General features: G+C 44.7%; 2 protein-coding genes across 5 annotated transcripts in view; one reads left to right on the forward strand and one right to left on the reverse strand.

Annotated features, from left to right (window-relative positions):
• The window catches only part of LOC102088840 (transmembrane protein 52B), a 332,692-nt gene that overhangs the window by 307,438 nt on the left and 5,795 nt on the right, over nucleotides 1–19,459 (forward strand). Inside the window, exons 1-3 of one of the 4 annotated variants that reach the window (XM_065048369.1) lie at nucleotides 7,059–7,284; nucleotides 9,315–9,429; nucleotides 9,993–10,130. In XM_065048369.1, the coding sequence (XP_064904441.1) occupies nucleotides 10,074–10,130 (57 nt within the window). In that variant the 5' untranslated portion in view covers nucleotides 7,059–7,284; nucleotides 9,315–9,429; nucleotides 9,993–10,073. The other 3 variants (XM_065048370.1, XM_065048371.1, XM_021281250.2) reach the window with 3 other exon arrangements.
• On the reverse strand, nucleotides 9,431–15,504 carry LOC110355520 (natural killer cells antigen CD94; the record flags this gene model as incomplete). Its single annotated transcript, XM_065048372.1, has 5 exons — nucleotides 9,431–10,440; nucleotides 10,708–10,826; nucleotides 11,733–11,866; nucleotides 13,731–13,829; nucleotides 15,312–15,504. Coding segments are annotated over 5 exons (708 nt in total), but the record flags the coding sequence as incomplete, so codon positions are not given.

Consider the following 19,459-nt stretch of genomic DNA (forward strand, 5'->3'; position numbering starts at 1 on the left):
CTGGAGAACAAACAGGTCAGGGTTATTGGTCCCACAAAAACGAGCATAAGAAATACTAAGGCAATTCCCCAGAGTCCAGTAACTCTCTTGCCCTCAAGCCAGGGTCGTGCCACAAAAACAAAACTCTTACCAAAGATTTCATCTTAGCTTGAACAGGTAAGTTGTGATGACGGAGATTCGCCAGGAGTCCTAAACATGGTATCATTACCTCATCTTCTGTGGTTTGACTGAAAAGTCCAGGAAGTCAAACAAAGACTTTTAATTAAAGCATCCAGAAATTAGTTACCAGAATTTGGGGGTTGAGGGTGGGGTGCTTGGGGGACTCTATTTTGTTGCCGTGGCGGTGGGGAGGGGAGTGTGGTATTGTTTTGTTTTTTAACTAGACACCATTCTGCCAAGCCAAGCAAAATTCAGATTGCAATCCCCATAGTGTGGGCAGTTTTTAACTGAGCACATCTGGGGAAAAAAAAAAAAAAAAAAGGTCTATCAGAGACCAGCACTATCAAAGGTCCTTTATTGCAGGTGCTTTTAAGAGTCACTAGATCGCTTACAAGGACCCTTGCACAAAAGTCATTTTAATGTAACATAAGTCTGTTCCTAATGACGAGCATGACTTTTCCCCTGGGTCTTCTCTTTGACAGCTCCCTGGGATATGCAGGTGGGCTAAGAGGCCAGTTAATATCCAGTCACTGAAAGTCCCACAACCACTGCATTTGACAGGCTGTAACAACATGGTTTGCTAAGAAAAACCTCTGTTTAGCTTGGAGTAAAAATGCCACAGGTCACTCTGGAGACCAGGTTAGTGCAATACGCTAATGGCCTTCAGAAAGTTTAGAAACTTAGCCAGGTGTTTCCCATGAGAGAAGGTAACTGAGTGCACACTTACACATGATGCATTAGAAATGAAATTAATTCATTGACGCTGGCACCAGCACAAAAGACCTGAACATTGTAAGTTACCCTCTGCAGCAACTGGATACTCTGAGGAAATTAAAAGCTGTTCACATGTGTCTTTCCTATAGCATCGCACTCAAGAATGTTACAAATTAGAAAGCTGAAAGGACAAATAAAAAGACATCACGACTGAATTCATTTTCAGACCCTGTGACGTTAACACGACAACTACACAAGCTGCTGTGAGCACACAGGGTCGTGTCCTGACACTCCGAGGTACTTATTAAAAGCCCAAACAGATGGATAAGGTTTTCTTTTGACAGAGGCATTACCTTTGTAGCCCATCCATTTCTCCCCTTTGCTTCATCAGCACGTTCTCCATTCTGTCAGCGAGAAAGGGGCTTTGTCCTGTTGAAAGATCCACAAGTTTTGCCAAAATGCAAAAAGCGCTTTGCAGCCTCTTCAGAAAGTATGTTCAGTGCAGGGGTGTCAAACTCATTTGTAGCAAATGCAATTTTAGGACTGTATAAATGTAGGAGTAGTCGCGTTTCTAGAGTCCTAAAATTACGTTTGGCCCTTTGAAGGCAACCGCGAGGCTGATGTGCCCCCCAGTGAAAATGAGTTTGACACCCCCGGCTTAGAGGAAAACACGTTTGCTGTGAAGACAGTCGACAGATCTAATGGTAGTTAAGTCTTTCCTACAGCATCCTTTCAGCACGCAACGTAATTGAGTTAATATAATGCTAATATGCACAATTATGACAATAATCACAGCACAGGATAGCAGCTGAAACCAAACCTCATTATATAAGCATGTGACATAAGAAATTCAAGGTCTTAGTCCTGCATCTACTTGGTGACTACAAAACCTCTCCCACTGACTGGCAAGTCACCTGGATCTCTTAGTCTTCTCCTACTCCAAGTGCTTTGACAAATACACAAACTGGGACAAAAGTGTCCTTCACTGGATGCCTGACTCATTTTCCACAGATCAGGGGCAACACAACTGCTGGCAAATTCATTTTCCGTTTTCCCTCTCAGAAAAGAGATGTCACGACACGTAGCCAGCAAGTACTTGCTGAAATCTCAGAGCCACATATGAGGAAACCTGTGCATATTTTTTAAAAAAAAAAAAAAAAAGGAGGTCTTCCCCACCTTTACTGGTCAATGCACAGAAAGGACACGTGAACATTGGTGAAGATGGGCTGTGAGATGGGCTGTGAGATATTATGTGTAAGGTAATAATGTGTAATAAGCTCTGCACTTGACTCCTATAACTCAGCTCGCACTGGCACAGCCCCTTGCACTCACTGGCACTGAGCAGAGGGCAGCAGGCACACGTGCCCTGCAGACCTTCGATGAGAACTGGCAGCCACAGCTCTCGTTTCACTCCTTCACAACTGCCTGTCAAAGAATTGATTAGACAAAACCGACTCCAAGCTTGTCTGATGAACAGTAGGAGAAAGAACTAAATACCTCAGCTGGAAAATAATTCTGGAAAATCAGCTCTCCAGCAGCCATTTCTCGAAATCATTTCAAAAACAGAGGCTTTTGGTTTTGGTTTTGGTTTATTTTTGCTTGGTTTGTTGGTTGGATTTGTTTGTCTGGTTTTGTTAGGTTTGGGGTTTTTTGTTTTGTTTCAATTGGAGCAGGTGAGAAGCTCAAGCTCGATTAAAGAGAGAGTACAAAGAACTCTCTGCAGCCTTAAAATCCTGTCATACTGGCCTCGTATGGCAAACAACATACACAGCTAAGACCGACACACTATTTCAGAAGAGTCATTACATGCATGCCGCATAACAGATACCATATAAGAGTAGACAAATAGAGTTAAGCATTAGTTCCTGTTACCTGTAATATGAATGGGTCACTGAGATGAGCAGAGCCTCGATGAACCACTCCTGCCAGCACGTGGTCACATTGTAGGTATCCTGAAGAGCTTCTCTAGTCTCGCTCTCTAAGACTGGAATTTAAGAATTATTAACAAAAAACCCCTGTCAAACAGCAAAAGCAGCTGTTGCATTAGCTACCAATCTGAGCAGAAGCCCAGGTCATTGACCAGTTTTTCACATCTGTTTCACAAACAACTACAAATAAATCACAGCTCCTATGCACCTGAAGAATCTGGACCTGTCTTGTCATCGCTTTCCCAGAGCAAAGATAAAAAGTTCACATGCATACCTTACCTAGCTGTGATAGGTGAGAGATGGCTTTGTACTGGCATCCTCAAGGAGTTCTACCGAGACATTCACATGGTAGAATCTGGTTTGAAGCAAAAAATGGTGGAAGCTTCAATCCAGAGATAACCTGGAGACGGGGAATTGGGGGCGAGAAACAACCTTAATTACTCAACTGCAACAAAGCATTTAACACAGACATCAAAGCACAGTCATATTCAATAGTTCTTGCCCTGTTTGACAAAACGAGGATGCTTAGCGCCACTCTAAAAGGAGATTCACAGCAGGAAAAAAAAAAAAGTTTTGAAAAAATCTGTTTTTCATTCCTGTGGATGCATTTCCCTTACTCTTGGAAAGTACCAAGTTTGCAGCCTGATTATTTATACCATATTGGAGCTGCCTTTCTTCGCTTGCTAACAGCATCCATAAGTAACAGCATTCTTCTTTATCTCACAGCTCTAGCAGAGGAACACCAAACAGATTTCTCAATGCACACCTTTAATAACCAGCCTTCAGCTCAGCCCAACAGCCTGCTTTCCACAGACACAGACAGGAACCCAAAGGAGCACAAAGGACAGGCTGTAACAGGAGCTTTCAGAGCACTCTGTGCTTGAGACAAAAAAAAACAGAACTTGAGTTCAGGGAAGCCTCTATAAGAAGATGCTGAAAATGACACACCTGCCCATCAGTACAGGCAGGCACGAGTTACACTTGTATCCTAGAGGAACACAATGTCAATTTGGCATATCCCTGTCAAACTCTTTACAATAGATACAGGAGAAAGCTCAGCTGAATACTAACTCTGATATTAATGTTTTAGCAATTAACAAGTAAAACTGTATTTGAACAAGGTACCCGGCAGATTAAGCCATTCAGTCCATGTGTCCATCTCTCACCACACCATGGTGCCCAGGCCGAGGTTGTACACAAGGCTCTAGCTGGAGCTCACCCCCCCCTTAGCAGCAAACACCTTTCATTACTTGTTGCATGGAACTGCCAAACACCCCATACAAGACCAGCTCATTCGTCAAACTGCAGTTTTAAAGTTGGGAAAGTAAAGGATCCTTGTGGGTGAGAATTTCGGGAATATGAAAAAGAAAAAAAAGGTCCCCCAAAGGGCACACTGTATACTTTACCTACGTCCATATGGACACATTGCAGACCTCCATGAGCATACACAAACACCATAAACCAGTCTAACAAAGTACACAGCGATAGTCGGGGGATAGGGCTGAACACTGACCCAGCCACCAACTCCCCAGCCAGCCGGGCCCAGGGCCAGGCCGCGGAGCAAACCCAGCCGAGGCCGGGGCCCGGAAAAATCCACCCGTTGTCCACAGGCCCGAGGGGACACCGCGGCAGCCATGGCGCCCCAGCTCAGCTGTCAGACCGGGCAGCAACAAACTCCACTCGCATTTCCCGCCGCCGCTATTTTGATGGCAGCGCCCACGGAACGGCAGCGGGGCCTGACGGAGAGGCCGCGGCCGCCGTGTGGCTGCAAGGGGAGGAGCCCGGCGGATGCGGCTCGGCAGCCGGTACCCGCGCGTCTGGGCTGTGGGACGGGAGGAGCTGCTGCGTTAACACGTAAAAAACTCAGGATGTGGATCCAGTTGGGTGGGTGCGGGCGGCTTCAGGGCTCGCGTGGGGCCGAGGTAATGCAGGAAGGTCGGGTGTCAGACCTTCTTCCAGCTGCCACCTCTGGCAGACAGCTTCAGGAGTGAAGTGCTGCGGATTCCATCTATGCCCAGAGCCCTGGCGTTCCTTACTGCTGGTGCTGCTGCTTCTGCCTTTGTGGTGCAGGTCAGGGTTTCTGGGCGCATGCATGATTTGGGGTGGGCGGGAGGGCAGCAGGCCAAAGGGCTCCCCTCCTGCTGTGCTGCCTGGGTGTCCCTGGCTGTGTGTCTGCCGGGGGCCGGGGAAGCAAGAGCAAGAGGGCCAAGCGGGCGGCAGGCAGCGCAGGCTGGTGAGCGGCAAGGAGGAAAGGCCAAGGGCTTTGGGCGTCCGGTGCCGGGCCAGGTGGGGCTGAGGCGAGGGCGAGAGAGAGAGGCAGGCGTGCTGGGGGGGCCAGCAGGCTTGTCCGGGGTTGCGGTGGACGGGCGGGAGAAGGGCGGATGGAACTGGGTGGTTTCTGGTGAAATAAATAACTTACGTTTCTTGTATGGATAAACAACGTTTAATCTAATTCCTTGTATTCCTTAAACACATGTTCATTAGAGCATAAGCAAAACAGCACTGGGTGCACAGGGGATTCGCTCCGCCCAACATGCACAACATGCACGCCCAACATGTGCTTAAATACAGTAAGGTATTACATATTCATAATGACCCCAGGAACACCTATACATATTCATAACCTTTCCCCGCTTCTGATTAAAATGAGTCTCAGATAACCATTTCCATAGACCCTCCCCTATTGCGCCTGCGCAGTGCCACTTGGTGAATTTGAGGAGGGGTCTTTGGACGAAGGCTCCTTCAGCTTCGTCACAGTGAACTTCTTACCTTTGGCTCATTATGTTGAATCAACTGGGACCCAAGCTGCCAAGTCGATTGAAACCAGACTGGCGCCCCCTTTTGCTGTAAATCTTCGTTATCTTGTCTCCTCAAGTTTACAGCTAGGTGCAGTAAAACTTCTTATCTTGGCATTCAATGGGGTTCTGTTCTTCTTAACATAAAGCTCTAAACTAAGCATTTATTGTGTGGCTAAGCCTTAAAGTGTTAGTTCATTAGTAGACACCCATTATATGTTTAGTTAACCCTTAAAATGTTAGTTCCCTTCATAAACAAGTTTCATAACTTTTTACATGGAACTTAACAACCTTTTTCCAGGTTCAGAGCCTGTGCCTCATTTGGTTATATCTATAAACATTAAACATCTTAGCAAGAATCACAACTGCATTTTTCACACTGGGAAGGATTCCTAGTGTGATGTGTGTCAATCTTTCCGCTCACTGGGGTGAGGTGGCAGCTGAGTTGCAAAAGCAACATTCCTTCTTGAAGGGCTCCTTCCTTGCAGGGCTGAGGCAGAGGCGAGAGAGCGAGGCAGGTGCACGGGGGGGGGCGCCGTGGGGGGCGCCGTGGGGGGGGCGGTTTGTCGGTGGGAAAAGCGGGGATCGAACCAGGGACCCATTTGACCAATCCGCGGGTCCGGCGCCCTGGCCGCTCCGCCAGCGCGATCCCACGGCCGTGGAACGCACGGCGCCCCCTATAGGCCGCAGAGCGGCCTGCGCGGCGGCTAAAGGCCGGGGGGGCGGTGGGCGGGGTGGGGATGGAAGTGGGTGCCCTGCGGACCAGCGTCCCGCGACCTGGCCGCTCCTCTACCGCCATCCCCACCGCCGGGGGACGCCACAGCTCCCCCTACAAACCTCCACCCGGCCGCTAAGCCCGGCTGCCCGCTAAGCTCGGCCCACCCCGCTCCACTCAGCGGGGCACCCACGCATTCGCTGTCTCCCACCACCACGCCACGCCGACACCACCCGCCTCACACACCGAAATGCACATACACACAGCAGCCTCCACAGCCCCTTCCCTCTTCCCCACTTCCTACCCCCCTGCACACCGCCTCCAGCCCTGCTACAACTCCACCTGCCCCCTGCCCAAACACACACACACGCACACACCCCCCACCCTACCCCTCACCTGACAGAGCCCAAGACCTCCCGCTGCTGACAGCTACCTGCTCGGGGCCTGGGAGCAAGCGTCACCCAAATGACACAACCGGCCCGGGCCCACCCACGGGAGACTCTGGGGCGCAAACCAGATGCGAACTCTTCCGTCCTTCCTTCCTTCCTTCCTGCCTTGGCCCTAAGTGTCACCTCCCTCACCCACTTGTTGGGTTTTATTCCGAAAAAAAAAAGAGTGGTTTAAAATCTGGGCTCGGGTGTGTTGAAGAGGGACAGCGTTAGCGACTTTCCCCTGGGGACAGAGTGCAAGGTTAGTGGCAACCTGTTTGGTTCTCACTTCAAAGCTTCTCTTTCGACGCCTAGGTGAGAAGCAGAAGCCAAAGGTTCTGCCAAGGATGGGCACTGTCGAGCAAAAGACATCTGCAGAGGCAAGCCCGGAGGACGGCGCTCCTAAGCAGAGGAAGGGCCTTGTCGCAAGCTGCGTTTGAACGTGCCGGTTGGTGCTGCTGGACTGGATTCCTTCCAGGGCACAGTCCCCCAGGGATCCGTACAGAGACTTGGCCACACTGGTCACTTGAGGAGGGTGACAGACGGTAAGCGCACAAATCATCTGGAGTCACAGCCAGGGTCCTGCTAGTGGTGAGGACAAGTGAACAGGGCTTGGTCTTTGACTTGTAAGGCAGGCTAGGATACAAACCACAGTAATGTGTATCATGGTTGCAAAATAGACCTTTTAGCCAAGGAAGGCTAACTCCATGTGTTAAAACAGCAGCCCTGTATGGGTTACTCTTCCCATCATTCACATCCTACCTCCATCCGCTGTCAACCAGTCCGTGCTGGGATCCCATGTAGTACCTCTATGGCTGTTGAGACCCCATGGTTAGACTTAGGAAATGCAGTGTTTCCAGACTGAGATAGCTGTGTGGCAGGACACTCTCTATTGTCCCTTCTCCTCTGACTTCTTCATACCCATAATTAAGATAATTGCCATACTGCTAAACCCTCATTTAAGTGAGAGATACAGCATACTTGTTGACTGTTGCTACTGCAAACTTATGATGCACAGCTTTATGTCTGAAATAGACATAATTAGGTGGTTTCCTAAACAGAATCTTAGAATTGTTTTGGTTGGAAGAGACCTTCATGATCATCAAATCCAACCATAATCCAGCACTAAACCATGGCCCTAAGAACCTCATCTAAATGCCTTTTATACACCTCCATGGATGGTGACTCAACCACTTCCCTGGGCAACTTGTTCCAATGCCTGACAACTCTTTCCATGAAGAATTTTTTCTTAATATCCAATCTAAACCTCTCCTGGTGCAGCTTGAGGCCATTTCCTCTTATCCTATTGCTTGCTACTGGGGAGTAGAGACCAACATCCTCCATGTTACAACCTCCTTTCAGGTAGTTGTAGACAGCAATAAGATCTTCCCTCAGCCTCCTTTTCTCCAGGCTAAACAGCCCCAGTTTCCTCAGCTTCTCCTCACCAGCACCGAGTACGGAGGCACAGTAACTTCTCTGGTCCTGCTGGCCACACTATTCCTGATACAAGCCAGGATGCTGTTGGCCTTTTTGGCCACCTGGGCAGACTGCTGGCTGATGTTGAGCTGGCTGTCAATCAACACCCCCAGATCCCTTTCTGCCAGGCAGCTTTCCAGCCACTCTTCCCCAAGCCTGTAGCATTGCCTGAGGTTGTTGTGACCCAAGTGCAGGACCTGCCACTTGACCTTGTTAAACCTCATACAGTTGGCTTCAGCCCAACAATCCAGCCAGTCTAGATCCCTCTGTATGGCCTTCCTACCGCCAGCGGATAACACTCCCACCCAGTTTGGTGCTATCTGCAGACTTACTAAGGGTGCACTCAATCCCTCATCCAGATTGTTGATAAAGAGATTAAACAGAACTGGCCCCAGTACCAAGCCCTGGGGAACACCACTCGTGACCAGCCACCAACTGGATTTGGCTCTGTTCACCACAACTCTTTGGGCCCGGCCATCCAGCCAGTTCTTTATCCATTGCAGAGTACACTCATCCAGGCCCTGAGCTGCTAGTTTCTCCAGGGGAATGCTGTGGGATACAGTGGCAAAGGCTTTACTGGAGTCTAAGTAGACAGCATCCACAGCCTTTTCCCCATCTACTAGGTGGATCACCTTGTCATAGAAGGAGATCAGGTTGGTCAAACAGGACCTGTCTTTCATAAATCCATGTTGACTGGGCCTGATTCCATGGTTTTCTTGTATGCGCCATGTGATGTTGCTCAGGATGATCTGCTGCATGACCTTCCCCAGCACCAAGGTCAGACCGACAGGCCTGTAGTTCCCCGGATCCTCCTTCAGGCCCTTCTTGTAGATGGGAGTCACATTAGCCAACTTCCAGTCAACTGGGACTTCCCCAATTAGCCAAGATTGCTGATAGATAATGGAAAGTGGCTTAAATTAAATACCCACACCTTCCCCAACTTACAGTTCAATTTTCATTGAAAGGCTCAAATTAGTGCAAAATATACACAGAAACAAAAGATAAACTTGACTGTTCCTGGGAGATTTCAACGATCTCTATTGTTTGCTAGTGCCATAGAGAGAGATGCTCTCTCTGATGCAGTCTTCTCTTTGAACAGCCTCTTAAACAGCAGTGAAGTGGCAGGAGGCTTTGCATCATTAAAGACCCTGTATTTGATGGTTGTTGAGCCTACTGCACAGTGACTTATGAAAAAGACACACTACACGGAAAAGGTCAGTAGCAGCAATATTTATTTCATTTGTGAAATTCTGCAACAGAATGGAAAATGGATTTTAGAAATTGAAGAACTGGATCAGATGTGGCATGGATAATTATCAAGACAGATGCCTTAGAGGAATGCACCTTCCCCCTAACACCCGATGCAGCAGAACAATCCACTAGCAGCTGGACTGGCATTCCTGGGCATTAAATGTTGCTGACTTTCCTCATTAAAGATGTGTTCTGCATTTACCTTCTGTTCTTTGACCCATAAGGCATATAATCCCATTTGAAAGCTTTTCTCTCTAACTAGGAGAATTATATATACATTTATTTGTCTTTTAATGCAGGCTCTGATTCTGTTGCACTTTCTAGTTATCAGTTGGTGGGGAGTGAAATTAAATATTTGGAAATGTGTTGTAAACTGGGAGCTCACATCTGTGAATACCCAATGGATGGATTTTGAAAACACGATCTGTTGCTCTAACAAACATTTGTTGATTCCTGTTTCTGGGAGATAGGTATGAATATTTAAAGTAAAGTTCTGTAATCATATACTTAATTTTGTTTCATTTAGAAAGGAATTTATGAGGAGTGGATCGAAGTCATTACACAAGAATGAAGAAAGAAGAAAAGAAGAAAAAAGAAGAATGAGGGAATGAAGTTGTTGAAGAAAAAGCCCAAGAGGAGTCTGGCTGTTGTGCATCACCAGGGGGCAAGTTCAGTTTAGATTATCCCTGATGTTAGATTAACCTGAGCTCAGACTAGTTTTCTCTGTCACAAACCCTGGACAAGCCCTGGGGCAGAACTCGCTCCCACAGTGGCATATCCCAGGACAGGGCTCCCTGCAGAGCCCTGCATACTAGTGTCTCTCCAAGTAGCTGACTTGCTCAACCATGGCAGGATCCACCAGTTTCTCACAAATGTAAAATTTATACTCGCTGCACCGGGCAGTGTCTATGTTTGCACCTTGAAACCACACACAATCTAGGAAAGGACTTGAGCTGGCTCGTTGGAACTGAAACCTGTGAAAAAAGAGCAGATATATTAATGGAAAAAGTAACAGGCTGATAGAGTAATTCCTGACTGCTGCTACCCATTTGACCCACAACAGAATACAAGATCTCTGATGGGGGCTTGCCTAGGCTGATAAGTGTGAGTGATGGGTAACCTGTCTGCTGGCAAGCAGGTGAGGGGACAGGTGATTACTGAGTGATGTTTAAAGTTTGCTGTTTCTGGCCCATAATAAATATGCCTGGACATGGTCTGCTCCTATCTGTGCATTGACTTACAGATCACGGGAGAAACCTGATCCATTCTCCCAAAGCCAGGGCCCCTCCGATCCATTGCGAGACAGCCCAATCCAGAAGGAGTAAGAACTGTAAGACTGTTCTGATTCCATTGTGAAGTCCTGTATGGAAATAAATGCAAAGCCTATGAATCACATCCCTGCCTCAGTCATAATGGCCTATTGGAAAAGGAGGGAAGGAAATGAAAGCGAGCTGCTCCCACCTGCATGTAACAGACTTGTTACATGTCACAAGTGAAGCTGGGCAGTGCCTCCTGCTCCTGGCAGTCAGTGCTGCTTTGGAGATAAGGAAAATGAACCTGCTGAGAGCTTGCAAGTAGCTCTCAGCTAGAATGACAGTTGAGATAACTGAAGCTTTCACATTAGCTGGGTAATGGGTATAGGATAATGACTTCCTTCCAACACCATGGCTGTATAAGTAGGCAGGAAAAGACCTTTGCATGATTTGCTGTCATTACAGAAAATTCATAATACAGACAGTAAAACCATGGAGTTCAAGACCATTAAGGGTCTGGGTAGAAATTCCTTCACAGAGAAGAACTCTTCTGTCAATGCTTTATCTGCTGCGTCATCATGTGGAAGACTAGACCAGGGGGCAGGCCAGGCCAGCAAACTTTCTAGTTGTGGACAGCATGAAGCTGAAGGCCAGGATTCTGATGTTTGCTAGCCAGTTTTCTCCAGCAGGACAACAAAAGAGTTGCCATCCAGCACTAGCTCAGTTATATTTGCTCTGAGGTGAGATGAAGATCTCTATGTAGGCCCAAGCTGGTGTGTCTCAGTTCACTTCCCTGCAGTCAGAAGAGATGTACTAGGAAGGGTGCAGCCACAGTACAGGTAGAGAGGCTTCAAAGAGGCATGGACAGTTTTTGACACTTGGTCCAGCACATGCATGCCATAGCATACTGCCCAGTGTGAGGATGGAGTGGCTGTTCAGGCCACAGTAAAATGCAGAGTGTGAAACTACTAAGAGAGAGGAAAAAAAATCTTTACCAGCTCTTCCTTACTCACTGTCTTAAGAAGTCTGGACTCCAGAGCCGAGCATCTATCCTTGCTTTCTTGCCAAGTTTTCCATTCATTTGAAAAGTGGTAGCAGTTCTCCCCATACTGTAGCCAGTTCTTGGGACAAGGAATACATTTATTCCCTTGAAAACAAAAAAACACCTGATAAGGCTTGTTGGTGACAGCAGTCTCTAGTGGTCTAGTGGATCCCTGCAGGATCCCTAGAGTAATGGAAAGTCAATCACAGAGGAGCAACAATTCCTCCTTCATTCTGCAGCTAAACTAATGTCTTCATTAGAGAATTAATAAATCCAGTTGGCAGAAGACCAGAAAAAACACTTCTAAGTGAAAATCAGAAAAAGAAACCATAAAGACTTTTTTGAATCTGACCAGTAAACATGGAGGGTGCTAGTAAAACACAAATAGGGGAAATTCTGGACGGCTGATCCATATTCAGAGACGTGGATCTAGGTGGACGGAAAAGGAAACCTGGACTTTCAGTCATATGGATACATCTCTATTTACATGAACTTCTTTTTAACTTCTTGTTGACATCAGAGTCAGCTCTTCCCTTCTATATGCTTTACAAGGCAATTTAATTTTCCTGGTAGCATTTTGTATTTGCTGTGGATTCAGTGCGCAGACAGTGACAGCCAGCCAAAGTGTAAGATAATGAGTCCATTGCTGTAAAAGAAAATACCTTTTTGACATCTGCACTTTGACTCTGTTCTGCCACATTATTCTGTTAGCTGCCTTTTGGGACCCTGAGTAATGCTGAAACTAGAAAGAACTCAAAATGTTGGGTTTTTCTTTCACACTTGCACCATTTGAGGAACTCAGTTTCTAGTTGGAAACTGAAATAATCACAGGCAGTAAAAAAGACCTGCCAAAGAAAATATTTCTGATATTTCTGGGAACTAGGTTCTAACTATGGGGTGAATCATATTAATTGCTCTATAGTTCGCATGACCATTTTATATTGTAACAAAACAGTGCCAGCTGGGAATGCCAGGACTTAATGCTGGATGGTAATAGATAGCACAGCACAGTGAACTTAATTCTTACAAGCAGCTTCTGGTTTATACCAAATTCAAATGTAGTATTTACAAAGATAATAACCTTGCCATTCTCTCACATGACATTAATTTATTATGATTCTTTTCCTTCTGCTAGATGATAATTTAGCATATTCACCTCACATATCATCAAACTTCCACATCACTGTTTTGCACAAGGAAAATAATACCCTCAGCCTATAGCCTGTAAACTGTTAAAGCCAGAGATTATGATCATGTTTGGTAGAGAGTACAAGTTTTTCCACTGCTGCATCCACTACAGCATAACAGAACGAATCTGTCTGGAGGACTCAAAGCATTCCAGACAAAGCCAACAGGAATTTTCTATCACATTATTAATTATAATTCATTGAAACTGACTGTGAAAGATGAAATGGTATCATCTATGAATTTACCTCGTAGAAACACTCCTTTTTTAAAACAAAAACAAAACCACAAAACCAACTATGTACCTCTAGAGGTGGCAAGTTGCTTTACAGTCCCTGTCAAGTTCAAATTCTGAGCCTGGAGGAGCTCCAGCTGCTGGCTGAGGCTTTCCATAAATGCCTTTTGCAGAGTGAAGTTTTCATCCCTTTCATGCTCAAGGTGGCAAACAAGGATTACTTGAATCACAGTGAAACAAGAATAAAATAGTTTCATTAATATTAAAGCTAAACTACTCAATGCAACCTGAATAAACTCACATAAGACACATGTACCTCCCCATGACTGAATATACTTGGCCCACGTACAGATTGTGCACAACTATGAATAAGACATACTACATCCCGATGTCAAAATCTGGGGGATCTTTTGAGTGGGGAAACTCTTCCAGCAAGGGACACTTTTTAATGTCACTAATCTCCTAGGTTAATCTTTCTCTTTAACTAATTTCCTAGACATCTAGTTGTTCCTACTGAAATCTGAGCACCCCTGCTGTGACCATACTTACACCTGGCAGTCAGGACTCCTGCAGTTACCACTGAACTTAGGCAGAAGACCCCAAGAGCCACTGTAGCCAGTTGCCAACAAGAAGACAGCCCAGGGGAATCTGGGATAGACAAAAAGAAGGAAAGCAGCAAGAACAGCCATGTCTCATTTTTCTATCTGCAGCTCATGCATTCCACCAGTAGTCTGCCCAGTGAATTGATGAGTTTCAGACCTGTATGTGGCATTACATTATGAAAATTGTCTCATTGTTTGGCTATGGCCATTCCTCCTTAGCAGCTGGGGGAAATGAGCAAGCGATGGAGACTAGTTTACAGGAGCTTTTAAGAGAAAATGAATTGGACAACGTGGAAGAAATTTTCATATGCAGCCAGGTATTGGGGTATTTTTCCTTTTGAGTGCCTAACCCAGCAAATCAGCATTTAATTCACCTTTTCAGAAAATAACCTCAGAATCAGTCACCAATGAAAGCCAGGTTCCTGTAAAGTAATCTGAAATTAGGCATACAGACGAGAGCAAGACCACATACCTGCAGCTACACAGAAGAAACACAGTCTCACACTTGGAAATGTACGCACCCATTCTTGCAATGTGGGCAGATGCAAACACCCATGTAAATTCACACAGAGCCCCAAACCACAGAGGAAATGATTGCTTCCAATGTAAGACTTTTCTTTTATTAGACTCCACTATGAAATTCCCATGGGAATACTTATGTTAAAGTCATCCACATGAATAAATGGCATACCAGCCTGCAGTATTTATGCCTTTTATCCCCTGTGATCCCTAACTCCTTAACAAAACAGCTGAGAGGAAACCTCCTACATTACTGGGAGTTCAGCTTCAGACTCCAAGTATAAAACTCAAGGACCTCTCAAAAAAGAGAATGAGTGAGAAAAGTGAGAATCACTAGCTAGCCAATAAGCACAAATCTTATTCATAAAGAGCTCTTTAATCCATTAGATTATTAACAAATTTATCAAATTCATCTCCAGATGTTTAGTCAGGCTGGAATATAACACTGCTTTGCTACTACCTTTAATACACAGTGATTCTAAAGCACTAATGCATAGCATGAAGAATATACATTTGGGATCAGCCACATTCCTCCCTTCCTCTGTGAAGCTATGTAGCATACTTTTAATTATATTTAAGTACAAAAAGGTATTTGTCTGTCTATTCCTTCCCTTCAGAGAAAATATCTTTTTCCCTAGCATTTACTTCAGTTAGTCAGATTTAAATGAATAAAGCTGAAAGGCAAGATCCCTTAGGCAGATTACTTCACTAACTTCCAGAAGCTGACAGTTAATGTCTAACTGGAACAGGATAATTTTTACATAACTGTATCCCACAACCTTAATTGTATCTCTCATCTCAAATCTAAACAGATTTTCCACATCCTCTACTCTTACATTCTTTTTAATCTCCTGCCTCCTTTTTTATCTCCTGCCTCTTAGTCCAAAGGGGTCCAAGAAGCCATGATGCTTCTTGGCAGATGACATCCTTCTCTGAGTGTCAGATAAAGAAGTGTTCTCCAAGGTGAGAGTTTGCCTTGGAGAGAAATGTCCCCCAACACCACCATTACCTTTTGCTCTGGCAGTCTGGAGCTCCTGGTCCTGGGATTTTCCCAGTGTCGTGAACCTCAGGTCTGCATATGTCACTTCTGCAGTAATTTCTGACAAGGTTACAGGAGAATTCAAAACTTTGGTTGATCCCACAGGAGAAACAGGGATAAGGTTCTGGATGGAGTCAAATGATTCAGTGTCATTGGGAGTGAACAGGGTGATTCATGTAAAAGTCAGAAGGGTTTTTTGGCTCATACTGAAGGATTTCATGACACAGCGATACTGGGGGTTGTTTACATGCAGCAGAGTACCAGAGTAGTATTTGAATCTCCTGCATGCAAAAATGCTGTGGGGCACAAATATCTCACAGTTCTCAGCTCCAGGAACAGATGCATAGAGTTACCCAATTTGGGGGTACATCCACTCTGCAGAAAGAAAAAGAAGGAAGAAGAGAGGTAAAGTGAAAATGACATTAATTTTGTATTAAGTCTAAACAATTCCTCAAAGACTTTCAGCAGCAGGGGTTGTTTCCTGGCTTTATTATACAGTGATTAATATTCAGTAAATTAAGCCTGAAGGGCTCCTCAGTCTCTCAAGTGTCACAGGAGGACTGGAGGTAAAATGAAGTGACAAACATACTGATCTTTGCTTATTGCTTGTAAGCACATCACACTTATCCTAACACGGTAGCACATAGACTTGTAACAGCCATTACCCATTCTTAGGACACAAAGAAACGAACCCAGGTTTCCCAGCTGCCATTCCAACTATGCACTAGAAAAGGGAATGAGCCAAAGAAACCTCCTCGACTAATGGGAAGTCTGGGTAGAAGGTTCACGTACCAGAGTATGATGTTTTGCTCCTGGACTAGCTCTGGCCTGAAAGCAATCCAGGCAAAGTCACATGCAACAATTTCTTCCTTTTAGCAAGAGTGATTAACAGGGCACAGCACCATGCCATTAAACTAAGGCTGCTGTTGCCTCCAACTTGTCACCCTGAGGACGTGCACCACGCTCCCTTAGGCTTTGAGCACTAGGAACAAGATGGAGAAACTTATCTGGTATTTCTAGGTCTGCTGGCAGAATGACAGGAATGTGACCTGAACTTTCAGTTTTATTTCATATGGCTTTACTGCACACAGCTCAAGGTCTCACCAGCTGTTAATTTGGGAAAAAGGGTGAACACCAGGTAGCACAGAATACTACCCCGAGTGCTGTGTCTCACTAGGGGCTTTGACAGCCTCTGCCAATCCCAGGCTGCTGGAGATCCAGGCTCCCCTGGTACAGGGCAGAAGGCGTTCCCAGAGTTTTATCTTAAGAGTAGAAAAGTTGAGCACAGTGACTTACACTCCAGCAACTAGGCAAACACATATAGACCATTAAATGTTAATTTCCCTGTCTCTAGTCAGCTGCTGCTTTTGAACCCTCTGTCACATTTTCTGTCAAGAGGAGGTAACAACCCTTATATTGTCAGTGTAAAGAACATGAAATGTGGAAGGGAAGTGTTCTGCTCCTTTATGCGCAGTGTATTCACAAATAATCTGGTTTTGTTTCACAAGCAATGGAAGCCTTTTGGATTATCATAATCCACTATAAAATACATAAAATCTTTGACAATGTCTCACTGCACCCACAAAAGTATTAGAGGTCCTTGTGACCCCCAAATGTGTCCCCATATTTTACATTTCCAAATGCCCATGGGGAAGTATTGGGTATGACTAAACAAACTGCCTCTAGTGGAATACTCCTTTGAAGAGTAACAGGGAACAAGCAGCAATTCTCATCATGGTACAACAGGAATTTTCAGCTCATTAAGAAGTTTTACTCCCAGTTAGGATCATGCTACCCAGGAAATAAAAGTTAGAACAAGCTTGAGACACATCCCTCAACACAAAACCAGCACAGAGAAGAAGAGAGAACAGAAGTATTTCCTGTCCATACCACAGTCTGCTTTCTCTGTCATCCAAGAAAGGACATATTCAAATGACAAAGCTTACTATGGAATGGACCCTTAGATTGTAAACAATTGCAAAGAACAGAGAAAAGTCAACAATGGGATATTTTTGTTTGTTTTAGCAGTTCTGTAAGACTCTGATCACATTTTTAAATACTTTTGAAAGGTGGCAAGGGGGAAATATGAAAAAGTCATTTCAAAATAACGTAAAACAAAGGAGAATAAGATATTGAAATAATTGAGGCAAAATGCCAGATGAATGTGGAGAAATTTCAACCGTTGTTGGATGATAGGCTAGCAGGGCCATATGTGGATTACTGGAAACACAGTTTTAATAGCAATGCCGTAGAAATAGAAAAAGAATGACCAATAAGTTTCAGCAAGAATGAGTTATGATGTGCTTTTGGAGTGGTCACTGTTTCGTGTCACAGTGCTGCTTTTTCTTTTGAGTATTTTTTTATCCCTTTTTAAAATATTTCTCCTGATCCATAGAGTTGATGAAATTTGTGTAAGACTGAATTTCAGTTAAAAATCAAGTGCTAATCTATTGAATTGCCACACTGATAATAAAAAGCCCATGAAAAACATTGATAATTTGCACTCATTCACATTGAATCCCACCAGTTTTAAAAGTTGTACATACAAGAAAGACTATTTTACAGTTCTGCTATCATACACAAAAGAATTTAAGGAGAAAGAGACAAAAATAATATTGGCCAATTCCCATGTAAATACAAAGTTATTAGCTCACATTTCTGTGTCTCTTGTATGTCCATCTGAACTCAGAAATATTTTTCCAGTAGTAGACTAGTATGGATAGATAGATAGATAGATAGATAGATAGATAGATAGATAGATAGATAGATAGATAGACAGATTATAAAGAAACTCAAGCTAAGGCATGTTTATAGTGCATTTTTATAATTAGAGAGTGGTAAATGGGTTTTAGCCTGCCTTGGGAGAACACATAATGTTCATGAATCCATTGGTTCTGCTCTACAACTCTAACAGGCATCACAAAGGCTAATGATTCACCAGTTTAATGTGAATGCATTGTGACTGCAACATGGGGCAACAAGTTTCTCTAGTTGCTCTCCTGCCCTTAGCATATATTTATGCACCAGTCCCAGGTGGTTCACAAACACAAATAGTAACACATTACTGCAGAGCATTTTTTTCTATTATCTCAGCTATTTAAGGAGAAGGTGAACACAATTATATGCATGTCACATTCTGAATAGCCACGAGCAGTAACAGAAATCTAAAGCAGTTCTATGAGAGAGAAAATGAATGGGTCATTGAATAGACCCTACTAATTTAACCACCTGTAGAACAAATAGCATCCAGAATAGGAGAATCAACATGTATGCCCTGTGATGCAAAGTACTGGGGGTACCTGTGAGTGAATAGACTGACAGTTTCAGGACTGACAGAGCAGGGTACTACCAGGTAAGCGGAATGATTGCAGAGCCTTAAAATCGGAGATAAGAGAGGTGTTGCATATGCATATATGTGTATATATCTTGCATTCATACACATATAACTACACTTGTACACTCTGGATGTTGATCATATGGCTATAGTCAATAGATAATGTGAGTGCAGAAGCAGAAAAGGTAGTGGAGGAGGGAGACGAAGCTGAACTCCATTTAAACAGGTCAATAACATGACCTTCAACCCACCCCCCTCAGGGTAGAGGCGGGGAGAGGAATAATTGGAAATGAACAAACTCAGAGACCCTTTCTGCTCTCAGAAGGGAAGGGTCAGGTGTGCAGAGATCTCATTATGCCCTTCACTGAACTACTACAACATCTAAAGTAAGAACTTGTAGCCACCACTTTTCTCCTGATCTGACTGGAAAGCTTTAGAGATCCCTTCAAAAAAGGGAGAGAAGCAGGACAAGAAAACAACAGAAGGAGACAGGCAGAAACAAACAGAAATTGCCAAAGAGGGAAAGAGAGAAAGCAAAAACCTGAAGGCCAGAGAATAGGCCCAGAGGAGGTCACAAAGAGGAAGAAGAGTCTAGATTCAACACACAACAAGGAATCTGCTCCTTCTCCTGGTCAGTGGATTGGTGAGGATGAACTGAAACTAGAAAGGACACTAAGTCATCAAGTAGCTTGAGACACCAAGAGGCCACAGAACCACGCAACTGGGATTCATAGCTGAGTCATGATCTGCTTTGTTTTAGGGTGTTTCTTACGGGTAAGTCTAA

This window comes from Columba livia, unplaced genomic scaffold, assembly GCF_036013475.1.
Source record: "Columba livia isolate bColLiv1 breed racing homer unplaced genomic scaffold, bColLiv1.pat.W.v2 Scaffold_82, whole genome shotgun sequence".
NCBI classification, from domain to species: domain Eukaryota; kingdom Metazoa; phylum Chordata; class Aves; order Columbiformes; family Columbidae; genus Columba; species Columba livia.